The sequence below is a fragment of the Elephantulus edwardii genome, unplaced genomic scaffold, assembly GCF_000299155.1.
Source record: "Elephantulus edwardii isolate Elephantulus edwardi_28Jun2011 unplaced genomic scaffold, EleEdw1.0 scaffold00080, whole genome shotgun sequence".
NCBI classification, from domain to species: domain Eukaryota; kingdom Metazoa; phylum Chordata; class Mammalia; order Macroscelidea; family Macroscelididae; genus Elephantulus; species Elephantulus edwardii.
Genome location: NW_006399830.1, coordinates 10,757,854 through 10,780,388, shown reverse-complemented (window position 1 = coordinate 10,780,388; position 22,535 = coordinate 10,757,854). Strand labels below are relative to the sequence as shown.

At 56.3% G+C, this 22,535-nt stretch overlaps 1 protein-coding gene across 1 annotated transcript; it reads right to left on the bottom strand.

The window, feature by feature from the left end:
• Positions 1 to 1,210: 1,210 nt before the first annotated feature.
• GATSL2 (GATS protein-like 2) lies at positions 1,211 to 20,999 on the bottom strand. Its single transcript, XM_006889782.1, has 9 exons — positions 20,947 to 20,999; positions 18,597 to 18,715; positions 6,624 to 6,817; positions 5,531 to 5,663; positions 5,153 to 5,276; positions 4,177 to 4,290; positions 3,845 to 3,927; positions 1,447 to 1,541; positions 1,211 to 1,370 (listed from the first exon to the last, which is right to left on the bottom strand). Exons 1-9 carry the CDS (start codon positions 20,997 to 20,999, stop codon positions 1,305 to 1,307), a joined length of 981 nt encoding a protein of 326 aa, XP_006889844.1. The 3' UTR covers positions 1,211 to 1,304.
• Between the last annotated feature and the right edge of the window lie 1,536 nt (positions 21,000 to 22,535).

Here is a 22,535-nt window from a genome sequence, read left to right as displayed (position 1 = left end):
GGACGAGGACGGGGTTCGTGTGGACCCCTCTCCCGGCCATGCCAAGGTCCTTCCTCTGTCTTCTGAGGACAGTGCAGGCCATCATGACCTGAGGATGTGCCAGGGAGCGCCCTAGGGCTACTCAGCGGGCCTGTGGGTCCTGCACAGGCAGGACCCACCCTATTACTCTGAGCTCTACTCATACCTCCCACCAGTGTGGGGGCCAAGCTCCCTGAAACAGCAGCTTTTCCTAAGAGAGAGGGAGGGCCCACGATCGCGCCTGATCCCCATGCTTGTACCGGAGGTCACAGGGGCCTGGAGGGCCCCCGACAAGGCCCAGACCCCCACCCCAGAAAACAGAACAGCTGCCACCAGCAGCCCGGGCGCAAATACGTTAAATACAAACGAAAAGAAGGTAGCGTTTTCTCTTTAAGGCTCAGTTAAGCTGCCTCCCAGGTCAAGTACTCAGAGTGCCACATCCCCCCAGGTAGAGGGGTGGGCAGGGAGGTGAGGGGGGCAGAGGCCTTCCACGCCCCAAAAGTGGGGCAGGGGAGGGGGGTGACAGGAGTCCTATGCTGGTCTAGTCAACTGTTGGGGGAGGGTTGGGATTCCTAAGGGACCCCAGGCCCAGAGTAGTGGGGATGCCCCCATGTGGGGAAACTGAGGCTCTGCCTGCCAAGGAAGGGCCAGGAGCCCAGGCTCCAGCCACAGGGACCCTCGCCCTGGAGTGAGTGCTGTGAGGAGTGCAGCCCGACAGAACCACGCCTGGCCGTCTGTCTGGGAGGTGGGTGCAGGCCCATGGTTGGTGGGCCAGGTGTTGGGCGGCCCCACCCCTGCTCCTGTCCACGTCTCTGCGGCCACTGACCCAATGGGGGCCCTCTGACCTCCACTCGGGAACCTGCCCTGAGCTGACAGACCGGCGACCAGCGAGCTGAGTCCCGCTCCGGAAGAGGGGCCCCTCCTGGGTGCCTCACACTCGGACCTCCACTTCCAGGCCCCAGGACGGCCCACGGGCCGGAGTGGGCATCGGGCAGGAGGGGCAGGTTCCCTTCCGCATCTGCCTGCTGCCGTGGGTGAGGGGGCGGCAACCGCTCACAGGGACCCATCTTCGGGGTGGGTTTGGGGGAAGGCAGTCACTTCCTGTGGGTTCTAGGGAGGACGGTGGAGGTCTTGGCGTGGGCCCCAGGCCTGGAGGGGTCAGCAGTCAGGAGTTCCCCAAAAGGCCTACGCCAGGGTCTCGGGTGCGATTTCCAGTCTGTGGAGAAATACTGCAAGAACAATCTTCAGGGTGGGGTTGGGGCCTGGGGCTGGGGGGACGCCCAGCCCTAATGCTTCTCGGCTTGACTGACTTTCAGGGCACTGACGACACCATTGATGTTTTCTTCTGGAACCTATGGGAGCAGGGGTGGACGTGGTGAGCCGAGGCCTGCTGCCCAGCCAGGCCCCGTCCCGGGTGGACACACTCACCAGTGCGTGGTCGAACTTGAACGTGCTAATGTAGTAGGCGGGAATGTCTGCGGCAGCCAAGGGCTCCGAGATCTGGGCCACGATGCCGCACTCGTCTGCGGAGAGACGTGGTGAGGCTTTAGCCTCTGGGGGCCTCGTCCCCTTGCAGCCCCACCAGCCACCCCGCTGCCATTTTTCCAGAGGACCCCACATCTCCCTGCAGGTGCCTCTCTCGGGCCTGGGTCACACATGACCCCAGAGCCTTCTCTGCCAGCGGTGCCCGCCCTCGCCGGGGCTCTGCAGAGCACGCTCTGTCACCAGTGCTGCGCTCTTGGGAAGTGCCACCGCGATGGAAACCCACACTCCCTGCGGCGTCCGAGCCTCTGGGGCAGCCGCTGGTGCAGCTCCTCCGTCAAACCATCTCTCTGAGGGGCTTTGCTGACCCTCCCTCCACTTCTCCAAGCATGAAGTCTTGGCAGAGAGCAGGCCCTCCTGTCAGCACGCCCAGAGCATGTGAAGTCCCTCCGCCCTGGCTTCTAAGGGGCACTACTCTGGCTGGACGTCCTCCTGGACACACCCGTTCATGCTCTGGGCGTCTGTGGTGTGTTCAATATGCTTTGCTGCCACCACCAAGTCTGCTCTGCTCATTCCGAGTCAGATGTTCGTCGACAAGCTACCAGTGTCTCCATCACATTCCCTACCAGTTAGTAAAAAAAAAAAAAAAAATCAAGGCAGATGCCACCAAATCAACCCATGGGTTGGAGCAGAACTGTGCTCTGTGGGACTTACAATGACTGATATTTTGCAAACAAAATCACCAGGCCTTTCTTCTGTGACACGTGGAGTTAACTCTAACCTTTCAAATTGGTAGCCAAGCACTTCATTGTATAACCAGCAGAGTCCGGCCAGACAACAGCCCTCACCTCTCTCTCTCTTTTTCCCGTACTGTCGAGTCAGATCCGACTGGCACAGAAGATTGCCCCTCCTCCAGTGAAGCATCTGGTGGATTCAAACCGCGCACCTTTGGCATTACAGTGCAATTTCTTGCCACTAGGCCACCAGAGCTCCCTAACCCTCTTCTCTTAAAGGCCGTATCTGAGACAGGCCAGGAGGGCCAGACTTGGATTGGACTACTCTGGACCACCAGGGGGAAAATAATTGCTAGAAAAGTCTTCTGTAAAGCAGGTCAGCAAACACGAAGGCCACCCTCCCTCAGTGAGATGGACAGAACCCGACAGCCAGAACCAGGGATTCAAACGCCCAGTGACTGCGGAGATGAAGCAGGGCTGGGCGGCACTCAACGACGACAATGTGACCTCCCTGTGGCGTGTGTGGTGTCTCCTGCCCCGAGCCACGTCCTGGTGCAGCTAATAAAGTGGCCGTGAGCTTTCTCTGTGCTCCCTCCACCCCATAACCACAAACCACCTCTGGTCTCTACATCTGCCTTTCCACCTTACTGTAGGAGGTCATACAATCTTTGCCCTGTTGTGGTTGATGTTGTATGAGGCCTTAAGGTTCCATCTGTAAGTCCTATAGCAGGTTCTGGGACTTCATTTCTCCGACCAGGCGAGTAGTAGATGCACCTCATTGTTTATCCATTCACCTGCTGATGGGCATTTCGCTTGTTTCCACCTGTGGCTGTTGTGAATTCGTGCGGTGTTGAATGCTGGTGTAAAATGATCATTGAGGTCCCTGCTTTTAAGTCTGAGTATACGAGGAGAGGAACTGCGGGGTCATATGATGGTGCTATCTTGGTTTGGTTTTTTTTTTTTTTTTTAAAATTTTATTATTTTTTGTGTGTGTACCGTCAAATCAGATCTGACTGGTAAAGGAGATTGCCTCTCCTTCTCCAGCAGAGCATCTGGTGGATGTGAACCACGTACCTCTGGACATGGCCGAATACCTCAGAGAGCTGGCTTGTGTCCCCGTCGCTCAAGGTGGTCCTAGTTTTTTGGTCTCAGTTGTAGAGGAGCCCAGGAGACACAGTCTGGGACTCAGACCCTGGGTAGCACACATGGCTAATGCATCTAGCTGCTAATTTAAAGGCCGGAGGTTTGAATCTGAACAGAGCACAGTGCCTCCTAAGAAAGGCCTGGGGAACTACTTCTGAAAATTAGGCAAGGAAATGCCCAGGATCAGGGGCCGTGGGGACAGGACAGTTGTACAGCGGTCACCAGGAGTTGGCACTGAGCCCATAGCAGCTATGACCTCCGTCTCCACTGATTTAACAGCAGAATCGCCCTTTGGCCAATGCCAGCTTGTCCCGTGTTCTGAGGCCTGGGCACCTCCGCAGACACTGACTGACAGAACGCGGACTCACTAAGCCTCGGTTCCCCATCTGGAAAACCTGAGCTGCCTCAGAGAGGTGCTGTGCTCAGCGGCCTGACCTGGGGAGACCAGGCTGCACCCCGCGGCTCACCGAATCCCAGGGGCTGGCCTCCGATCCGCACCATCTTCCAGAGCTCTCCAGATGCGCTCGTGAACAGCAGGTTACTGGGAAACCTGCAGAGGATGGGGGAAGCCCTGGGGGTCACGCCAACTGTGCCTCCCCAGTTGACCGCCCACCACCCTGTCCTCAGGGTTCTGAACCCCAACTCCCCTCAGCCCACCTGGGCTGGGGGCTGGGGTGTGGGACAAGCACTTAGGTTTTCAATGCCCTTTCCTAGCCCCTGGGGTCATGGTTCAAATCCCTGCTTGGTCACCTGGTAGATGAGGATGTGTGAGGAGTGGGATGCCCCCCCCGCCTCTCACCTCTGCTGGGTCTGCACGTCCATCACCAGGGAGATGTAGCCCTCAATGAGGGAGAAGGAGAAGAAGCGGATGTGACCACAGTCATCGCCGGCAGAGGCCATGGGGTCCTTCACTCTGGGGACCAGAGCAGCCGGTGAGGGGGACCAGGCCCCCAGTGCACCCTAACCCCTACCCTGCTCTGAGGACAAACAGTCCTTTCAGCTCCCTCACTGGTCCTTCATTCCCACGTACCCACAGTCCTGCCCCGGGCTACGAATGGGGGTGCGAGACACACACCAGTCCAAGGACTGGACAAGGGATTTGTGGTGGACACAGCCTAACACCTCAGAGAGCGGCCTGTCGGGCCTATCCCCATGGGGTTGCTGGGAAGAGGGCCAGCTGGAGAAACAGGCCAAGTCTCCGTCCTGACCCTGCCTTGCTGGGTGACCCCCAGGATGACCAGCTCTGAGCAGGGGGCATGGCCCCGTCCTGGGGAAGGGTGTGTCTGCCCCTCGGTCTGGTCTGCATCTCAGAGTCGCTGTCTGTGGTCACTGCCAGCTCAGCAGACTCAGAATCTGTCCCCCTCGGTACAGGTTTAACCCTAACACCCCTCGACCCCCGAAAGACAAAAGCCGCTGCCTGTAACTGAGGGAAAGCCGAGTTCTCACCCCTCAGCTGACTGGGCTCAAGCTAGAGCTCAGGGGACCATGGAGATTATTCCAGCTGAGGGGATCTGGAGTTTTATCACTCCCTGGGGTTCCCAGGGCTGTGTCTCCTCCCAAGAGCAGCTTCCAGCACAGGGCTCCCCAAGTGAGGCAGCGCCCCCCTCAGATCAGCTCCCACAGTAGGGCAACACCCCCCCCAGATCAGCTCCCACAGTGGGGCAATACCCCCCCCCCAGATCAGCTCCCCAGCTGGGCAGCGTCCCCTCCCTCAGACCAGCAACATTCCTGGGCGCGCTGTGCAGGCCCGGGAGCCCCTCTCCGGCTGTCCCTACCCGTTGGAGTAGAACATGACATCCATGAGGAGTGTGGCGACTGCAGGGAGCGTATCAGGGTCCAGGCTGGTGACACAGAATCTGTTGCTCGGGCTGGACAGCGGGTGGATGACTGGCCTCTGGACTGGAAGGGTGCAAACACAGGCACTGATGCAGGGAGAGGGGTGGCATGGGCCAGGGGGCGAGGCCGGGACACAGGGTGGCAAAGCCGGGACACAGGCGGGCGAGGCCTGGACACTGGCTCACTGGGCTTGTGTGCAGCGTCCTCCCACACAGAGACCCCATGCTCCTCGGTGCCCAGCACTGGGAGGGCACAGCTGTCCCCTCTGGGCAGGGCCAGTTCCTCCAAGGCCCCTGCCACCCAGCCGCCCCTCTCACCCAGCTTGGGCTTCACGAAGCCGTTGGTGATGCCGAGGTCGTCGGCTGCCACCGGCTCCCCATTGACGACCCGCAGGATGGTGAACTCAGACGACAAGGTGTGGGTCACGAACGGCAGGTCCCGTTCACGCACCTGCAGACAGTCAGGGCATGAGGTCCCCGGGCCCCCAGAGGGGTGGGCCTCGAGGCACCGAGCCTGTCACTCAGAGATGCGGGCCCCAGAACGACGTCACCGTCCACGATCTCTGTCTTCCTGGCGGTGGAGGCGGGAGGCTGGGGTGGCAATCTGCGCCTCAATGAGTGTGGGGCCCAGGCCGGTCGCTGTCCCTCCAAACCCCACATGTGCTGACAAGGAGGCTGGGGTCCTGTCGAGTCACCACATCACCGCACTGCCGTGAGTGCCAGCAGAGCTTGGGGGCGTGCAGCGAGCTCAGCAGAGCGGGGAGGCCAGCCCGGGCCACTGTCACCCCAACTCATCACCCGCCAGCCCCTCCGGACTGTGAGGGTTGCTGTCAGAGCCCGTGGAGTGTGTGCTGGGCGCACCGGGAGACAGGCACTCCCCACGAGAGCTCCGTGCGCGTGCAAGGGCGTGTGGGTGCGTGTGATGGGGGAGTGTGCGTGTGAGGGTGCGAGGTGGACGTGCCAGTGTGTGCGTGAGGGGTGAGGGTGAGCGGTGGGAGTGTGATGATTGTCGACCAGCAGTATGCGTATGAGGACATGTGGGTAGACTGTGAGAGGTCTGTGTGCAAGAGGTGTGAGTGGTGTGAGTGTGTCTGTGAGGGCTGGGGGGGTCTCCACCGGGGCGGCTGTGTGGGAAAGGCGTGCACGTGTGTGTGAGGTCTGTGGTGGGTAGCGTGTGAGCAAATGCATGTACACAAGGCGTGTGCAAGGGGAATGTGTGAGGATGACTAACGTGTGTATGGGGGTGTGTGCGTGAGGGATGGCGTATGGTGTTGTGTGAGGGGCCAAGGGTGTGTGCCGAGGTGCCACACAGTGCCCGTCCCCTGGTGCCTGTCCCGTGGCACCCACCCCATGGCGTCCTGTCCCCTGTCCCTTGTCCCCGTGAGGCCTCGGTGGCGGGAGCGGGGCTCACCAGGATGAAATCCGTCTGGTAGGTGGACAACATGAACACGGAGATGTTCTGGTCGGCCAGTGGGGCGATGACGGACTTGGCGATCTTGGTCACCCCAATGGGCTGCGAGCTGGAGAAGCTGCCGCCCCCAGACACCACGTTGAGGGCCAGCCAGGTGGCGTCCGCCACGCTCAGGTGCTCCGAGGAGGGGAGCTCTGAGGGGACAGAGAAGGCGGCCCGTGACTGCTGGGTGCAGGGAGGGGACCTGCTGGAGGCGGGGACCCAGGCACAGGGGGGCCGTGTGACCCCGCCCAGTCCCTGTCCCTCACGGTGAGAGGACGGGCTTGTACTTGTTAACCTGGGGTCACCCCGGGCAAGGTGCGGGTTCCAGGTTCAGCTGAGCGGGAACAGGATGGGCAGGAAGTGGAGGGCTTGGAGCCTCGGCTTCCCCAGCTGTGAAAGGGGGTAAAGGTCGGGTCTCAGCACTGAGGAGGTGGGTGGCGGTGATTTGCATTCTTAGCTTGGTTCCCACAACCCCGTGCATGTCGGGTGCTGCTGTCCTTCCCCGTGGCACTGACCCCGGGACCCTCTCAGGGGCTGGGAGGTGGGGAAGGATTGGGGGGCTTCCTGCCTGCTTCAATCAGATCTGTGGGGTGGCCTTTCCAGAGGGCCGAGGGGCCACAATCTCAGGGGGCTGACTGTCACCAGGTCCCACATGTCACAAGTCCTGGGGTTGGCACTGAGGTTCAGAGACCCTGTGTCTCCTTGGCTACTTCAAGCAGACACTAAAGCCACCTTCTACCATGCCCTTCAGAGCGGGCACACAGGAGGTATAGGCTCACATGTGTCCAAGTGTATACACACACACACACACACACCCCAGCACACGCCAGCAGGAATGGCTGACACAGCCGACAAGGGCCTGGCAGAGTGGGAGGCAATTGTCCCCATTGTCCACCTGGAGACCAGAAGCTCTCAAAGGGCCCTGATTAATGAGCCCAGGGCCTGACAGAGGAAGGGCTCAAACCCAGGCCTGATTGGAAGGCCATACTCAGTCAAACAGGAAGTGCCAAGTCCCCCAGGAGTTGGGGGGGGACACTAAGAATAGGGCAGAGGGGTGGTCGGGGGGGGGGCTGTGCTGCAGGCATGGACACCCCAGGGAAGACCAGCTGGACTATGATGGCCTCAGGCAAGATGACTTCCATGGGGGAGACTGAGGACCACCTGGGCTCCTACCTGCCCAGCTCTGGTTGTCATGGCAACCACAGATCAGTGAGCCCATTGGTCCTGCTGGCCAAGAAGGGCCAGCCCTGGACTGTGGGTGGGTAGAGATGGGGGAGGGTTTGGGAAGGAGATGGAATGGAAGGAAGACTTTTAGGGTGGTGCTCTGTAATGTCTACTCTGCCATCAGGATGTCAGGTGAGAGGCATCCCAGGCTCACCCCCCGAGGAGGCAACACCCTAGACTGTTGACGGCCAGCCACCTTGGTGGGGAGGTTCCCCTTGGTGCTGAGGTTCCTGGGGCCCAGGGTACTTGAACCCAGAGTGGTGCACACTGCTAAAGGCTTGGGTGCTAAACAAAAGGTTGGTGGTTCTAATACATTCAAGAGGCCTGGCAACCTACTCCTGAGACACCAGCCTGAAAACCCCATGGAGCCCAGGTCTCCTGGAGACCCGTGGGGCTGCCCCAAAGTGGGGAGGACGCAACAGCGCCTGGTTTGGTTTCGGTACCCTGCAGTGGAGGGGGTTTTCTGGGGGTGAGCTGTAACCCCCTTTCTGATGTGTGAGCAGAGCAAAGCCCAGAACCAAGGTGTCTTGATGGTCCAGTCCTTGTCGGATGGCCAGCCCCAGACAGCACTCCCTGACCTCCCTGGGGTGAGGGGTGAGTGCCAGACAACCCAGGCGGCAAGCCCCTCCACAGGCGGTTTCCATACATTCAAGGTGGGGCAGAAGACACCCCAAAGTCTTCCTGGGGAAAGCCTCATAGAGGTCCTGGTAAAAACACCAGGACCAGGCCAGCCTGGCGACTGGCCCTCTGCCCTGTCCATTCCTAACTGCCCAGGGGCTTCCTGGCTCCCTGTCCTATAAAAGCATCACCCACTCAGGCCAAGAGCTCGGCACCAAGACGTCCAGCACTTTCTCTGATGATAGGAACACCCCTTTCTTGCCCATGAAGGCATCTACTGAGCACTTGAAAGGCAGCCAGTGTCAACCAGAGGGTGCAACTTAAAACATTTAATTTTTTTATTTTGGATAGTTTGATATCGTGGCAAAAAATATCGAACAAAACTGTAGTCATTTTAACGTCTTTTAAGTGTTGCTAGGTGCCCATAACGACACGCCACCCTCACACTTCCTGACGCATTAGAGCCCATTACGGCCATTATCGTGTCAATCCACCTGGTCGAGGGTCTTCCTCTCCTTCACTGACCCTCTACCTCTCCGAGCATCACGTCCCTCTCCAAGGAGCAGCCCCTATTAGCAACATGCTCGAAGTATGTGAGGCAAAGTCTCATCACTCTTGTCTCCGAAGAGCACTCCCGCTGCACCCTCTCCAAAACATGTTTGCTCGTTTGGCAATCCAGGGGATGTTCAGTGCTTTGCACCAACGCCACAGCTCAAAGGCATGAATTCTCCTGTCATCCCTGTTCATTTTCAGCTCTCAGATGCACAGCGAGTGATTAGAAAGGCCACTTTTAAGTGTACAACCCAGTAATTCCAAATCATAGTCACAAAGTGCAATCACCATCGTTACCCAATTCTTTCAACCAAACACAAACGTGTGCTATGTGTTGGGCTGCTGATGGAAAGGTCGGCAGTTCGAATCCACTAGCCAGCTAAGATCTACAGCCTTGGAAGCTTGCTATGGGGCAGCTGGGATTTGCTGACAGCAGTGCGTTTTCCTTGGTTCGGGAAATCAGAACTCTTCATCCCTACGTCATAATGCCTGTCTGGCTCTCCTTGGAGACAAGGTGCTGAAGCACCGTCCCTCATGCTTTGGACACGCTGCTGACAGAGGTTATTCCTTAGAAAGGGAGGTCACGCTTGGGAAGGTGGAGGGTCAGAGGAAGACCTTCAACAAGACGGACTGTCATGGGGACTGCAGCCACGGGCTCAAGCGTGTCAGAGACGGTGATGACGGCACAGGAAAGGGCAGGGTTCAGGATGTTGTTCACGGGGCCCTAGGAGTGGTCCCTGACTTGATGGCACCTAACATCTCTTGTGACCAAGTAGCTTACTGGTAAGGAGTCGAGCTGTCAACCCAAAGGCACGTGGTTCAAATCCACCAGCTGCTCCCCAGGAGAAAGATGGGCAGTGTCCTCCTGTGCGGTTTACTGCCTCTGACAACTTGCGAAGGCTCAGCTATGAGCCAGCAGCATCCCCCCCCCTTGTGAACACCTATCTGCACCGTGCACCTGCCTGGCCTGTGCACATCAGGGGAGGTGAGTGAGGTGCAGACGGGTGGGCACAGGGGGCCGGTGGCTGCTGGGTGTTGTGGACCCGAAGCGGCCCCTAGCTGACTCTTCAGCAGGTTTTCAGGATACTGTCCATCTTCTGTGTCTGATTTATCTCATTATCTTCTCAAAGTTCACCCACGCTGCCCTGTCCATCAAAACCTCATTTCTCCTGATGGAGGAATAACAGCCATTGTGAAGTTTTAGGGGTGTGTGTGTCCCTAACTGTGGCTCTGCAATAAGGATCTCCTGGAGGTATGAAGGAGCCGGGGTGGGGCGGGTGCAGGAGGAACCCATACTCGGGCCAGATGACCTGGAGTACAAGGAGGTCGGGTAAAGGGAGCTGGCAACTGATACAGGGCCTCTACTCCAGAACATTCCACGTCAGAAGCACTGGCCAGACAGCACCTCCCAGGCCCAGTCCCAGCTCTCAGCCCTGGTCATGAGGTCAAGCCGCAGAGGCTTCTGGAAGGGCATGCTTGTTGGGGATGCAAAGGAGCTGAGACCACCAAGCTGAGCTGACAACTACCCACCCACGTCTGGCCCTGTCCAGGCCCCATCCTCACCCCTCAGGGTGCCTGAGGTGCCTCCTTTGGAAAGGACAGCTGGCGTCTGGCCAGGCAAGCTCGCCCTCCCCAGAGGAAACGTGGGCCCATCCAAGGCTTGAGATGGATTCTTGCTGTCACAGTCTGTTGCCCCAGGCCCTAAAAATAGCCTCTCGAAACCGAGGACCTCCAGGCCGGGGAGGGCACAGTGCCCCAGCCTGAGACCCTCTCACAGGGCAAGCCTTCTCCCTGCTCACCGCCTCAGGGGTCTGCGGACACCCCAAGGAACTGCCTGTCCTAGATGTGGGCCCCTCGTGTCCCTCAGCCCTGCTTCTTAGAGGCCTGTGGGGGCAGCAAGGCTCCAGCCCCAAGGGTGTGACCTCACACAGGTCACTGCCCCGCCACCCTCTCAGCTTCTCACTTCAGCGTCAAGTGTGGGATGAAATCAGGATCTACTTCCTTAGGGATTAAGTGAGACAATCCCATCAAGTGCTCGGCTAAGTGCTCCCAGCCCGCTGCCCAACGGAGGGATGTGTTGTGACGCCGCTGGGGGCAGGCGAAGGAGCACTGGTGGTGAAGTAGGTTAAGGGTTGGGCTGCTCACTGAGAGGTCTGCAGTTCAAACCCACCAGCCGCCCCTTGGGAGAAAGAGGAGGCTGCAATGGACACTTGTCATGAGACCGGATGGCAGTGGGGGTGGGGTGTGGGGGTTTTTTTTTGTTGTTTTTTACACCCAGTTGAGTAAAATGTATCCAAAACCCAAACTAGGAGCTTGGGAATTGATTCCACCTCGTGGTGACTCGAGAGTTGGAGCAGATCTGTGCTCTAAGGTTCACAACGCTGGCTCTTCAAAAATGGGTATTTCTCCAGACACATCTCTGGGTGGACTTGAACCTGTAATCTTTACATTAGCTAAGTTGTGTGTACCATCCAGGACATACAAATGTACTAAGAGTTTTAAAACGTGCAGTGTCCTAATTGGGGCAGAGTGTGTGCGTGTGTGTGTGAAATGTGCCATGTCCCCTTGGCTGGTGGCGCCGAGGAGGCCTCTGTGCAGCCTCCATCCACATCTGGGCTCACTGACGCCTGCTGTGGTTGGTGCCATGTCCCCTCCTGACCTCGAGACTGGCCTCCAGTCTCCAGGGAAGGTAGTGATGGCACAGCTAAGGTAACCAGAGGCAGGCGAGGCCTGAGGATCATGGGGAAACAACCATCAGGATGGCCAGCTGAGTGGACAGGGCCCTTCTGCCTGTGTGCGACCCCTGCCTCGAACCACCCAGAGACACAGAACAGAACAGGGTTGCCAGTGTCAGGTGCCAGCGAGGTGACCCCGCCTCACAGCGACCCTCTATGTGCGAGGAGTCCACTCAATCCCTCAGAGCAAACAGCACTTCTGAGCAGTGTTAACATCAACAAAGAGGAGGCAGCAAGCACTGACTGCCAAAGAATGTTCCAGAACCGTTAAAGAAACCCTGAGGACAGCCCTGTTGATGGCTACCACTCTCATGACATCACAGATGACAATCAGTGTGGCTTAGCAGAACCAGTGAGCTGGAAATCGGTTCAAGAAAGGGTCATTTTTAAAAAAAAAAGTCTAAGTTCACCATGAAGCAGCAATGCCACGTTCAAGGGCGCCAGGGTTAAGGCTGGGAGGCCCGCGGCTGAGCCAGGCGTCTCAGTGGTTCGGCAGACATTGTTACCATCTCCCATCTGTGAGCCAATATGGGCAGCCAATCAGATGAAAGGAGAGTTTCCTTGGGGGTGTGGCCTGCATCCGCTCTATGTGGGTCTCTGGCAGAGCCTGCCCTCCCTGGATCCTGCATCTGACTCACCATCTTCTGACCTCTGGTTCTCGGGAGGTGAATTAGCAGTCTGGCCCTTAACCTGCTGATACAATTCACCCACTCCTGTGGTCCCATGAGCCAGCAGCCTGCCATCTGACCCACAGATCTGGGACTTGCCACCTTTCATAACATTGCGAGCCATTCCTTAAAACATCTCTATTTATATGTACGGAGAGCTCTGGAGGCCTTGGGGTAAAGAGCTGTACTGTCACCCTGAAGGCAGATGGTTCGAATCCACCAGCTGCTCCATTAGGGAAAGATGGGCCGTGTCATTTGCTGCCTCTGATCATCATCGACACTGGCACACAGACCTCACATCAGCAGTTACGAACAGTGTATTGTCTAACCAGAAGGCTCTTGCTGCCAGGCGCCGAATGAGGGGGTCTTCAGGGGTGAAGTCTTGAAGATTAGCTTTACCCCATTTGCTAAACCATACATTCATGTATATTAATGCAGGGAGTCTCTTAGGTCATTATTAACTGCTGGGCGAGCTGGTTTTTTTAGGTGACAAGTATATGGGTGGCTACTGTAAGAGGCCCACGACCTGCCAGGCCATTGTCCTGTGGTGTCTTGTGTGTTCCTGTGTTGCTGGAAGCAATGTCCAAGCAGTTAAAATATCAGCAGAGTCACCCATAGTGGACAGGCTTCAGCAGAGCTTCCAGGCTAAGACTAGGAAGAAAGGCCTGGTGATCTTTGTCCAAAAATAGCCACTGAAGAACCCCATGGATGATAAACAGTCTCATCGATTACAGACCCTGGAGCTGGTACGGGACTGGGCAACACTGAGCTTCACTGTGTTTGGGGTGAGTCAGGGTGGCCAGACCACAGCTAAGAACAAAAGCAAAGTACAAGCAACACGCTTACCATTTTCAAGGAGTTACCTCTTGTCATCACCTCCTTCTATTTTCCATTCGATCTTGTCCTGTCCCCATTTCACAGAAGCGACATCGTGACATGGTGAGGGCCAGGTTAAGGAGCCCTTGGGGACTGGGCCCCTTTCACTCTAAGCCCAAGATTCGGGGTGGGGCTGCGGCTTACTTACTGTGCCGCCCAAAATCTCTCTCACAGCCCCCCCCCCTATCTGCCACACAGATGGACAACAGCCCATTGAGCTAAGACCTCTGACAATGTCCACATTCAACAAGGAGATCAGGCCGCTTAGTCCTACTCACAATCGGCCTCCAGCCTCGGGACAGGGACCGTGGGCAGGTGACTGCTGGTCTCTGGCCAGGAAAGCTTAACAATGGTGACACAGCCAGAGAACAAACACCACAGGCACCCCGGCTGGTGCCAGGAATGGCCACGAGGTCTGTCCAGAGGGGCAAGGTCTGCGGGCTGAGATGCAGCACTCTCCTTCCCTCTGTCCCCACCGGGTCACTCACAGCCCCCAGCTCATTCTCTTCCCTACTCACAGCCTCCTCAGACTGACCCCTCCAGGTGAGGTGAGGGGTGAGTGCAATTCCAGGTCACTGACTCCCACAGCAGCTCTGTCCACTCCAATCCCTGCCCGTGCCCGGCCCCAGCCCTGCTCTCCAGCAGCCCTTCCAGGGGCCCAGGCCACACCGGTCACCCCTCTTCCCACTGCCCCAGGCACTGGTCTCTTTGGGGTTCAGTACATTACTACACAGCAGAATCAAACGTCATCAGGCTCCGCACCATCTTTACGATGGCCACTAAGTCCAACACCACGATCACGGTTACCACGTCACTCCGTCCCCCTGACCCTTTTCCAATCTTGACAGCTTCTCCTGGCCACTAGGTTTTTCTTGACGATGTGACAAAGCAAGTGAGGTGAAGTCTCTGCACCCTCGATTCTAAGGGACAGTCTGTATCCTCAGCTAACAACACAGCGGGCCTGCATCGACTCCCCTGTCTTCTCTCTTCACTGCCCAGATCTCACTGGCACACAAGATGATCGAAAAGACCACGGCCGGGGTCAGGTGCATCTATGCTGCCCACGTGTCCTCTGTGCATTTGAGAACTGTACCCGCTGCTGCAGATGTGCTTCCAGGTCACTGTGACCCTCCATTGAGTTTCTGAGGCTGTAAATCCTTACAGGAGGACACTGTTCCTCTTCCTCCTGGGGGGTTCGAACTGCCGATCTTCTGGTTAGCAGTGTGACGTTGCAAACTACACCGTCAGGGGCCTTTTACACTGTGCACTTTCCCTTTATTTATTTAGGCTAAAAGTTCCCTGAGGAGCTTGCTGTTTCAAATCCTGGCTACCCACTGCCACTCAGTGATCCCGTGCAAGTTAAAGGACGCTTCATGTCTCGGTGTTGTCATCTGTAAAATGGGTCTTTTCAAAGAATCCCTGCAACACTGCAGCTCTGGCGGGTCCGGAGCTCCAGCCTGTGTTGCGAGCAGCTGGAATGACACACGCGAGCAGTTCTGGATCTTTCCTACTTGCAGCAGCGTGGGAAAGGGGTGAGAGGTATTTGCTATTAAGTAAACATGCCCTGCTTTTTCTCAGGCACCAATGGATTATCCGTGATCCCTGCTGTGTGCAAACTGTTTATGCTTGCTTGCCCACTAACTTAAAGGTTGGTGGTTCGAATTCACCCCACTGTGTCAAGGAAGAAAGGCCTGGCAACCTGCTTTCCTAACGACAACAGCGGCCCCAGGAGCAGTTCTTTTCCTTTCATACCTGACAGCAGGGTGATCTGATTTCTTGAATATGCAAACAGCTGCAATCTGCTGACCAGGGAGTGCAGCCTGGCAGGGAGACCCTCACTCAGAGAGAGAGAGAGAGAGGTCGCAGGAGGAAGCCAAGCTTAGCTCCTGAGGAAAAGAGCTTCACGCTGCATTTTAGCAAGGTCCCTGGGCCCTGTGGATCCTGCTAGCATGCAGGTTCTGACTGGGTCCCTGGGTGAAAGGCAGGTCCTCAGGGGGTGGGGTGGGAATGGTGGGTTTGGAGGCTTCTCTTGGGAGGTGCCTCTGTCACCTTAGGAGATGTGATTCTGCAGCTCTGCTCAGGGCCCTTAAGAAAATGAAAACATAGGGTGCTCTGGTGGCCTAGTGGCAAAAAGCTGCACTGCAATCCCAGAGGTACATGATTTGAATCCACCAGATGCTCTGCTAGAGAAGAAGGGGCAATTTCTTTCTGTACCAGTCAGATCTGATTTGACAGTACACACTATTACTACTACCACTACTACTACCACTACTATACTACTACCACTACTACTACTACTACTACTACTACTACTACTACTACTACTACTACTACTACTACTACTAGCTTCCACACTCAGATGGAAGTCAGTCTGTGTAAATTCTCTGAGTCTTTACTGCATGAACCTCAGCTTCCATGACTCAGATGAGAAAAAAATAGATGGTATCTGGCTATCATCACTGACGTGGCACAAACCCAAAAACGTAAAAACTGTGCAGCTTACTAGTCCAGTGAAGACTGGTGGAGCCCTGAGGTGGGAGCTGTTAGTGACCCTTCAAATCTGGAACAAAATTCACTGGTGGGACTCAACTTTCAGTCAAATGACAGACAGGATTTATAGGTAACCAAGAACACTTGGTAGAGAGACTCTCAGTATAACCAACCACATAACATCAAAGGAGTAGTTTTTGGCCACGGATAACACTCAGAAGCCAGGAAGGGGTAAAAAAGAAGGCCGAGTGGAAATGTATATCATAGGGAGGAAGTGGGTAAAGTGCTGTTACCTTTGTGGGTGTCGTCATTAATGGTATAGAGCAAAATGTGCATGAATGCTTGAAAGAAAAACCAACCAGCTTTAAAGGTTCTCTGAAATTACAATAAAAAAGAAAACTCTATGAATCACAATGGTCCAGTTAGCGACGGATTACAGTGCAGGCAGATGTGCAGGAAGTGGCAGGGTGTTGGTACAAATCTGTCACCACTTCTTCATTCATTACTGACACAGTCACCTCACCAACACAAATCAAAAACATAAACTGCTTGACTCTGACCCACAATGCCATTTCTCAGGCCCCTTTTAGGAATAAATTCAAGTCAGAAAAACTTTCTGCATTTAAGTGTTCATCACCAGAGAAACAGTGAAAATTGTTCCAAGTCAAACCCTGGGGAGGTGGCTAAGGCGCAGGTGCACCCACCCCTTCTCTGCTATCAGAGTTTGTAGGAGCTTAAGCTACAATGTTAAATGGTAACAATTGGTTCAAACAAGGTGGAAAGGGAAATGCTACAAAGTTACTAGTAGCTATCTCCCGGGTGGAACTGTTGTGTTTTTTTTTTTTTTAAATTTTATTATTGTCTGTGGCTTTTTGTGTGTGTGTGTGTGTGTGTGTGTGTGTGTGTGTGTGTGTGTGTACCATCAAATCAGATCTGACTGGTACAGGAGGGGATTGCCCCTCCTTCTCCAGCAGAGCATCTAATACATTCTAACCTCTGGAATGGAGGTTTTGAAAAGGTCTAATCTGTTGCTTTCTCCTTTTGAAGAAAGTAACATCGTGGATCACTTAATAGTTTACCACCTGCTGACTTCACCTCTCCATTCCCAGCCTCTCCCTTGATGAAATTTGGACTCACGGTGACCCTGTGAGAGTACAGCTGTGCACCATGATGTCATCGATGGCTGAGTGTATGTGTCAGAGTACAAGCTGTGCACCGTGACGTCATCAAGGTCCAAGTGCACGTTAGAGCACAGCTGTGCACCATGACGTCATCAAGGTCCAAGTGCACGTTAGAGTGCAGCAGTGTTCCATGACGCCATCACTGGCTGAGTTCACGTTTCGGAGGACAGCTGCACCATGACAACATCAATGTCTGAGGGTGCATGTCAGAGGACAGCTGTGTTCCAGGACATCATCAAATGATGCTGAGTTTTTGTAAACAGATCACCAGGCCTTTCTATTGAAGTGCTCTGAGTGGCCCCGAATCATTAACATATCAGCAGCAGCCAAGCAAGTGACCTGTCTGCACCGGGGACCCACCCACTGACCAGCACTGTGTCAATGGTGACTCATGACCTTGTAGAACAGAGGAGAACTGTGAGGTAGGTTTCTGAGGCTGTGGCTCTTTTTGGAGGCAGCCAGCCTCATCTTCCTCCTGTGGAACAACTGGTGGGTTTGAACTATTGACCCTGAGGTTAGCAGCCAAGAGATTTAAACATTGTGTCCCCAGGGTTCCTTTCCGTTTGTTGTGCTGATAAGGCAAACTCTGCAATAAATCATAGCACAGCAAGCACTCCATAAAGCTTTACCTCTGAGCAGGAAAAATATAAGAAACTTTAATAGTGAAGACATCTGAGGTTGGGGGCGGGGATGGGACATGAGTACGGGCTACTTTCTAGGGTGATGGAACCCTTCTGGGGTTGACAGTGGTGAATGCACAAACCAGAACCAAGCCCACGGCTGTTAAGACAGGTTCCGACTCCTAGTGACCCTCTACTGGGTTTTGGAAATTCTAAGCCTTTATGCGAAGAGATGAGCCATCGTTCTCTCCCTTGGTGGATTTGAACTACTGACCTTTTGGTAAGTAGTTTGATCTGTTATGCACTATGCTACTAGGGCTCCTGGGTGATTATAAAGAAATTCATTGCTATTGAGTTGGACGTGACTCACGGCTGGCCCTCCAGCAGGTCCCCAAGGCCACAGCCTTGGAGGAGCGTCCATCTTCCTCCCACAGACTGGCCAGAGGGGCTGCTGGATTTGAACCAGCAGAGAGGTTAGCAGCACCACTCCCTATGGACCATGTCCCAGCTGCTCCGTGGGAGAAATCTTTATGGAAATGGATTGCCAGGCTTTTTTTCTGTGGCAGACACAAGGTGGGTTTGAACTGCCAACCTTTAGGCCAGAAATTGAGCACAAATGGTTGGCAACAGTTGTGTGCCATCGAGTCGGAACCAACTCACAGCTGACCCTCCAGCAGGTTTTCAGAGACAGTAAACTGCACAGGAGGAGACTGCCCTCCTTTTCCTGAGGAGCACCTGATGGATTCGAACTGCGTACGTTTGGGGTTGCCGGTGTAGGTTCTTTCCACTAGGCCACCAGAGCACCCTGGTTCCTCTTAACTGGTTATTTTATTTCATTCCTGTGGGGTGACCTGGGACCTTCCAAGTGTAGGCTCAGGAGTGGGGAGGCAGGGCAGGGGCCAGCCAGGGGTGCTGGGAGAAGAGGGGCAGACCATGCGGACTTGCCAGCTGACCGGGGACCACTCACCCAGGAAGCCCTCCTCGTCCACGATGATGGTGTAGTCCTCCGGTGTTTCAGTCAGACTGAAGAACTTGCACCTGGACGGGGACAGACACAGGAGTGTTACTTCATCCCCTGACGGGTCCCTGAGGGCAGGTCCACCCCAGGACGATGCAGGGAACTGCCCTGGTTGACCCTGAGCTCTACGCACGGGCTCTTACCACGTGCAGTGTCCCCCAGGCTAGCCTCTGCTCCCCTACAGGCCTGACTTGGGTCTCGGCTGAGGCTGGACACGCTAATAGTCCTCCTGCACCCCAATCTTTGGAGACCACTGAGACAGGCGGGAAGGTCCCAGAGCCTTAGATGTCACTATTCCCCACAGGGTAAGGTGGCTGAGAGGGTGGCCCTTGGCATCAGGCGGAGAGACGGGCTGCTCCTTGACCCCTCGCTTTCTGCCCTCTCGGCTGTGCGGGCTTCCCCGACCACTCTCCTACGAGTGCCAACTGCTGCCAAGGCCTCAGCCCCGTGGCCGACCGGCATCCCAGCCCCCAGGTGCCTGCTTCTCAGGGGAGAGCAGTGTAGCACCCTGCAACATTCCCAGGGGGCAGAACTCCCAAGGTGCCGTCCACTCTCTGGGGACGCTGTTTAATTCATGAGGTTTATTCCCCCTACAACTAGCCCGATCAGCGGCCCCCCCAGCGCTGGGCCTGGCGCTGCTCTGTCCCTCTCTATCTTGTTCCTGCTGGGTCCAGTCCAGGTCACTGTGGGGGCTTGGTTTGGGCTGGGCTTTGAGGCGCTTGGTCACTGGGATGGTGTCACTGTCATGCACACAACAAAGATAGGGAGTCCATGTGCACAGCAGGGACTGGGGGGAACACGGCTGGGCCATGGTCCTTCATCCAGTGTGGTCAAGCCCAAACACGTGGTCAAGCTTGAACCCCTGGCCCAGTACAGGAAACCCACTGTCACCAGAGATGGGGACAGAGCGGCAGGGGGCAAGCCAGGCAAGGGCCCATCTGACACTCTTACAGGGACTAATGTGGGAAAGGAATCTCGAAGTCAGATGAGGGCAGCCAGGATCCCCCCTGCTCCTCGGCTCCTGCCAGGTAATCTATCTTCAATGTCTCTGGGCATCGGCAAGGATGCAGAAGAAAGGGATGCAAAATGGTGTGACTGTGAACAAGTCACAGGCAGCCCTAAAGCCCAGTGAGCCCAGGTCCTTACTCCCCGAGAGGAGCAGAGACACACGTCCACACCGAGACTGCATTCAAACACTTACTGGTAGTTACAGCCATGCGGGGACAACCCGAAGGACCCCTTCAAGCGACATGTGGAAAAGCCTCGTAATCCACACAGGGACCCCTAAACCAGCGGCCGTGGGGCCCAGCTCTCCTCTGAGAGGGCCGGCTCCACAGACCTTTCAGTCGCTGGACAGTCCCCCAGGGAACTGAACTTCCAGAACTTTTTTCCAAGGTGCCTTTAGACAGACTTGAACCTCCAACCAACAGGGAGAACGTGAGCAGCGGGAGGGCACTAATGTTTACCCCACGGGGAGAAACGGGTTACGACATTGTGGTAGAGTCACGCAGGACACGGATGGATCGCAAACGCACAGAGCCGCCGAGGGGCGGTGCTGGAGAAGAGCGCTGACATCCCGCGGCCAGAGAACAGCCAGCCGGGCCTGGGGAGGGCCAGCCAGCAAGCCGGCTGCAGGCCAGCAGGGCCCAGCTTCACCTCACACTGCGGGCACGCTGTTAGGAGAAGCTGCTCCTTGGAGAGAGGCATCATGCCTGGGAAGGTGGCGGGCCAGTGGAAGACAGGAAGACCCCCAGCCAGACGGACCCCCAGCCAGATGGACTGACACAGTGACTGCAGCGAACGGCTGTGGTGTGTTGGCGATTGTAAAGACGACACAGGACAGGATGGGGCTCAGCCCTGTTGCTCACAGGGTCACCAGGAGTCAGACTTGACTCGATGGCACCCAAAACCACCGCTTAACAACAGGTGGATGCAAAAGGCTGCATCCTGCATGGTCTTAGTCATAGGATCCTAGGACAGATGACCCATGGAGGGAGAGGTCAGCGGTGGCCAGGGTGCCACACCTACAGTGACAGCGGCTTCTGAGAGGGCTGTTCACGTTGGCGCCAACTCCTGGCGACCTCACGCTGTCCCAGCCCGCGCCATCCTCCCTTCTGACACTGGTCCCACCCTGACCCACTGATGCAACTACTGTGTCAGTCCACCTCCCTGAGGGTCCTCCCGTCCTTCGCTGACCCTCACTCCCCCAAGTGTGTTGTTCTCTGGAGTGACCGCTCCTGACACGCTGCCCACAGGCCTGAGATGGAGCGTGGCCATCGCATCACGGCATGTAAATCACGCCCTGAGCGTGGACTCGGGTGACAGGCTGGGGCACTGGGCCCCTGACGTCATGCTCGACCGCCTCCACGTCCCTCCAGTGCTTCGCTTTTCAAATGACATCTCTGTCCCCGCCTGCCCCACATTCAATTTGCAGCTCTTGCCTGGGCAAATGAAATCTATAATTGCTTTGGGGACAACAGCAGATTATGGTCTTATTAAGTTGCAGTCTGCACGTCTGCATGGCCAGGCTCTCCTCCCTCCCGGGGGCCCGTGTGGACTCGCCAAGGGTCCCAGCACCCCCTGCCCCCAGGTTTCCACAAGGTACTTGCTGGGTAGAGAAGTGGCCTCTCCGGAGGGGTGGGCACTCCAGAAATAGACCGTGCGAAGGACGCGGGAAGGCTACAGGCAGCGTGTAAACACGCCCTCGACGTGGCCGGAGCCGGGGCCCAGGCCTCGGGGCCTCGCCAGCTGCTGCCCATCAATCTTGGGATGTGCACTTTGGCACAGGGTAGGCCCCGGGAGGGCAGACACCACCAGGCTCAGGGTCAGCCCCAGGTTGCCCCCCCACACCCTCTCTCCTTACAGGACAGAGTAGAACGCCCTCATCAGGTTTCTGAGGTTGTAAATCTCTGTGGAAGCAGGCTTGCTCGTCCTTCTCAGGGAAGCAGCTGATGGGTTTGAACATCTGTCTTTGGGGTTGGCAGCCTCGTGGTTTGAACACTGTTCCTCTAAGACTCCTGAGCACTGTGTAAGTCTTGAGTTTTTTGGTACAGCACTGTACGTGCTATTTAAAAAGAGTCTAAAATGTAAAACCACTGCTTTGAGGAAATCATGGAGCCGAGGAATCAGGACCGAGAAAGGCCAGCAGCGTCACCTTGGGATGGGACTGGGCCGGAGCAGGGAGACCAGGGCTGAGTGCAGGTCACTGTGGGATCTTGGTTCTGTCCACAGCAGTGGCTTTACACAAGCTCAGTGCATTCATACACTAACTCCTCAGAAAAACGAGAAGTGGGCTGTGTGGGGACCCCTGGAGGCGGGGGCCGTGAACCTCAGCTCCGGTCTCTCGAGCCCACGCGATGCCTACAGGTGTGTCCTGGAAGCAGCAGTTGTTTCCTGGGAGACCTGGATGGGGTGAGGATTCAGGCAGCAGCTGGGGGGCCAGGGGTCTGGCAGCAGGGACCCTAGGCTGTGGAGAGGACACTAGTGTCCAGCAGGAAGTGAGGCCAAGAACCGGTGAGGGTGAGTGGGTGAGCCAGAGGGGCCCCCCACCAGCATCAAGCGGGATCTAGGAGCCACCCAGCATGACTAGCCCCAGCAAGCCATCCAATGTGGCCACGCTGGTCGGTAATTTAGGGGCTCACTCTGGCTCTATTAATATATCTGTACTCTCTTGACTTGGCCCTGGAAGCACAATCCAGAATCCAGCCTCCATCTGGGCCCTGAGGGTGCTGTGGGTAGTGGGGAGAATGTTCTGGAAACACAGTATTTTTGAGTCAGCGGATCTCGGTGTGAGTCCCAGTTACAGCACTGGCCCTGTGATCCGAGGCCAGGCACAGGGGCCCGTTGTCGGGATCCCTGATGCTCCCCATCTTCTGAGAAAGCTGGAAG

Coding starts and splice junctions, on each gene's coding strand:
- GATSL2 (XM_006889782.1), bottom strand. CDS start 20,999: ATGACGTCAGGGGCCCAGTGCCCCAGCCTGTCACCCGAGTCCACGCTC. Junction 5,664..6,623: donor ACCAGACGGATTTCATCCTG/GTGAGCCCCGCT, acceptor GACTGTCTGCAG/GTGCGTGAACGGGACCTGCC. Junction 1,371..1,446: donor TCAAGTTCGACCACGCACTG/GTGAGTGTGTCC, acceptor CTGCTCCCATAG/GTTCCAGAAGAAAACATCAA.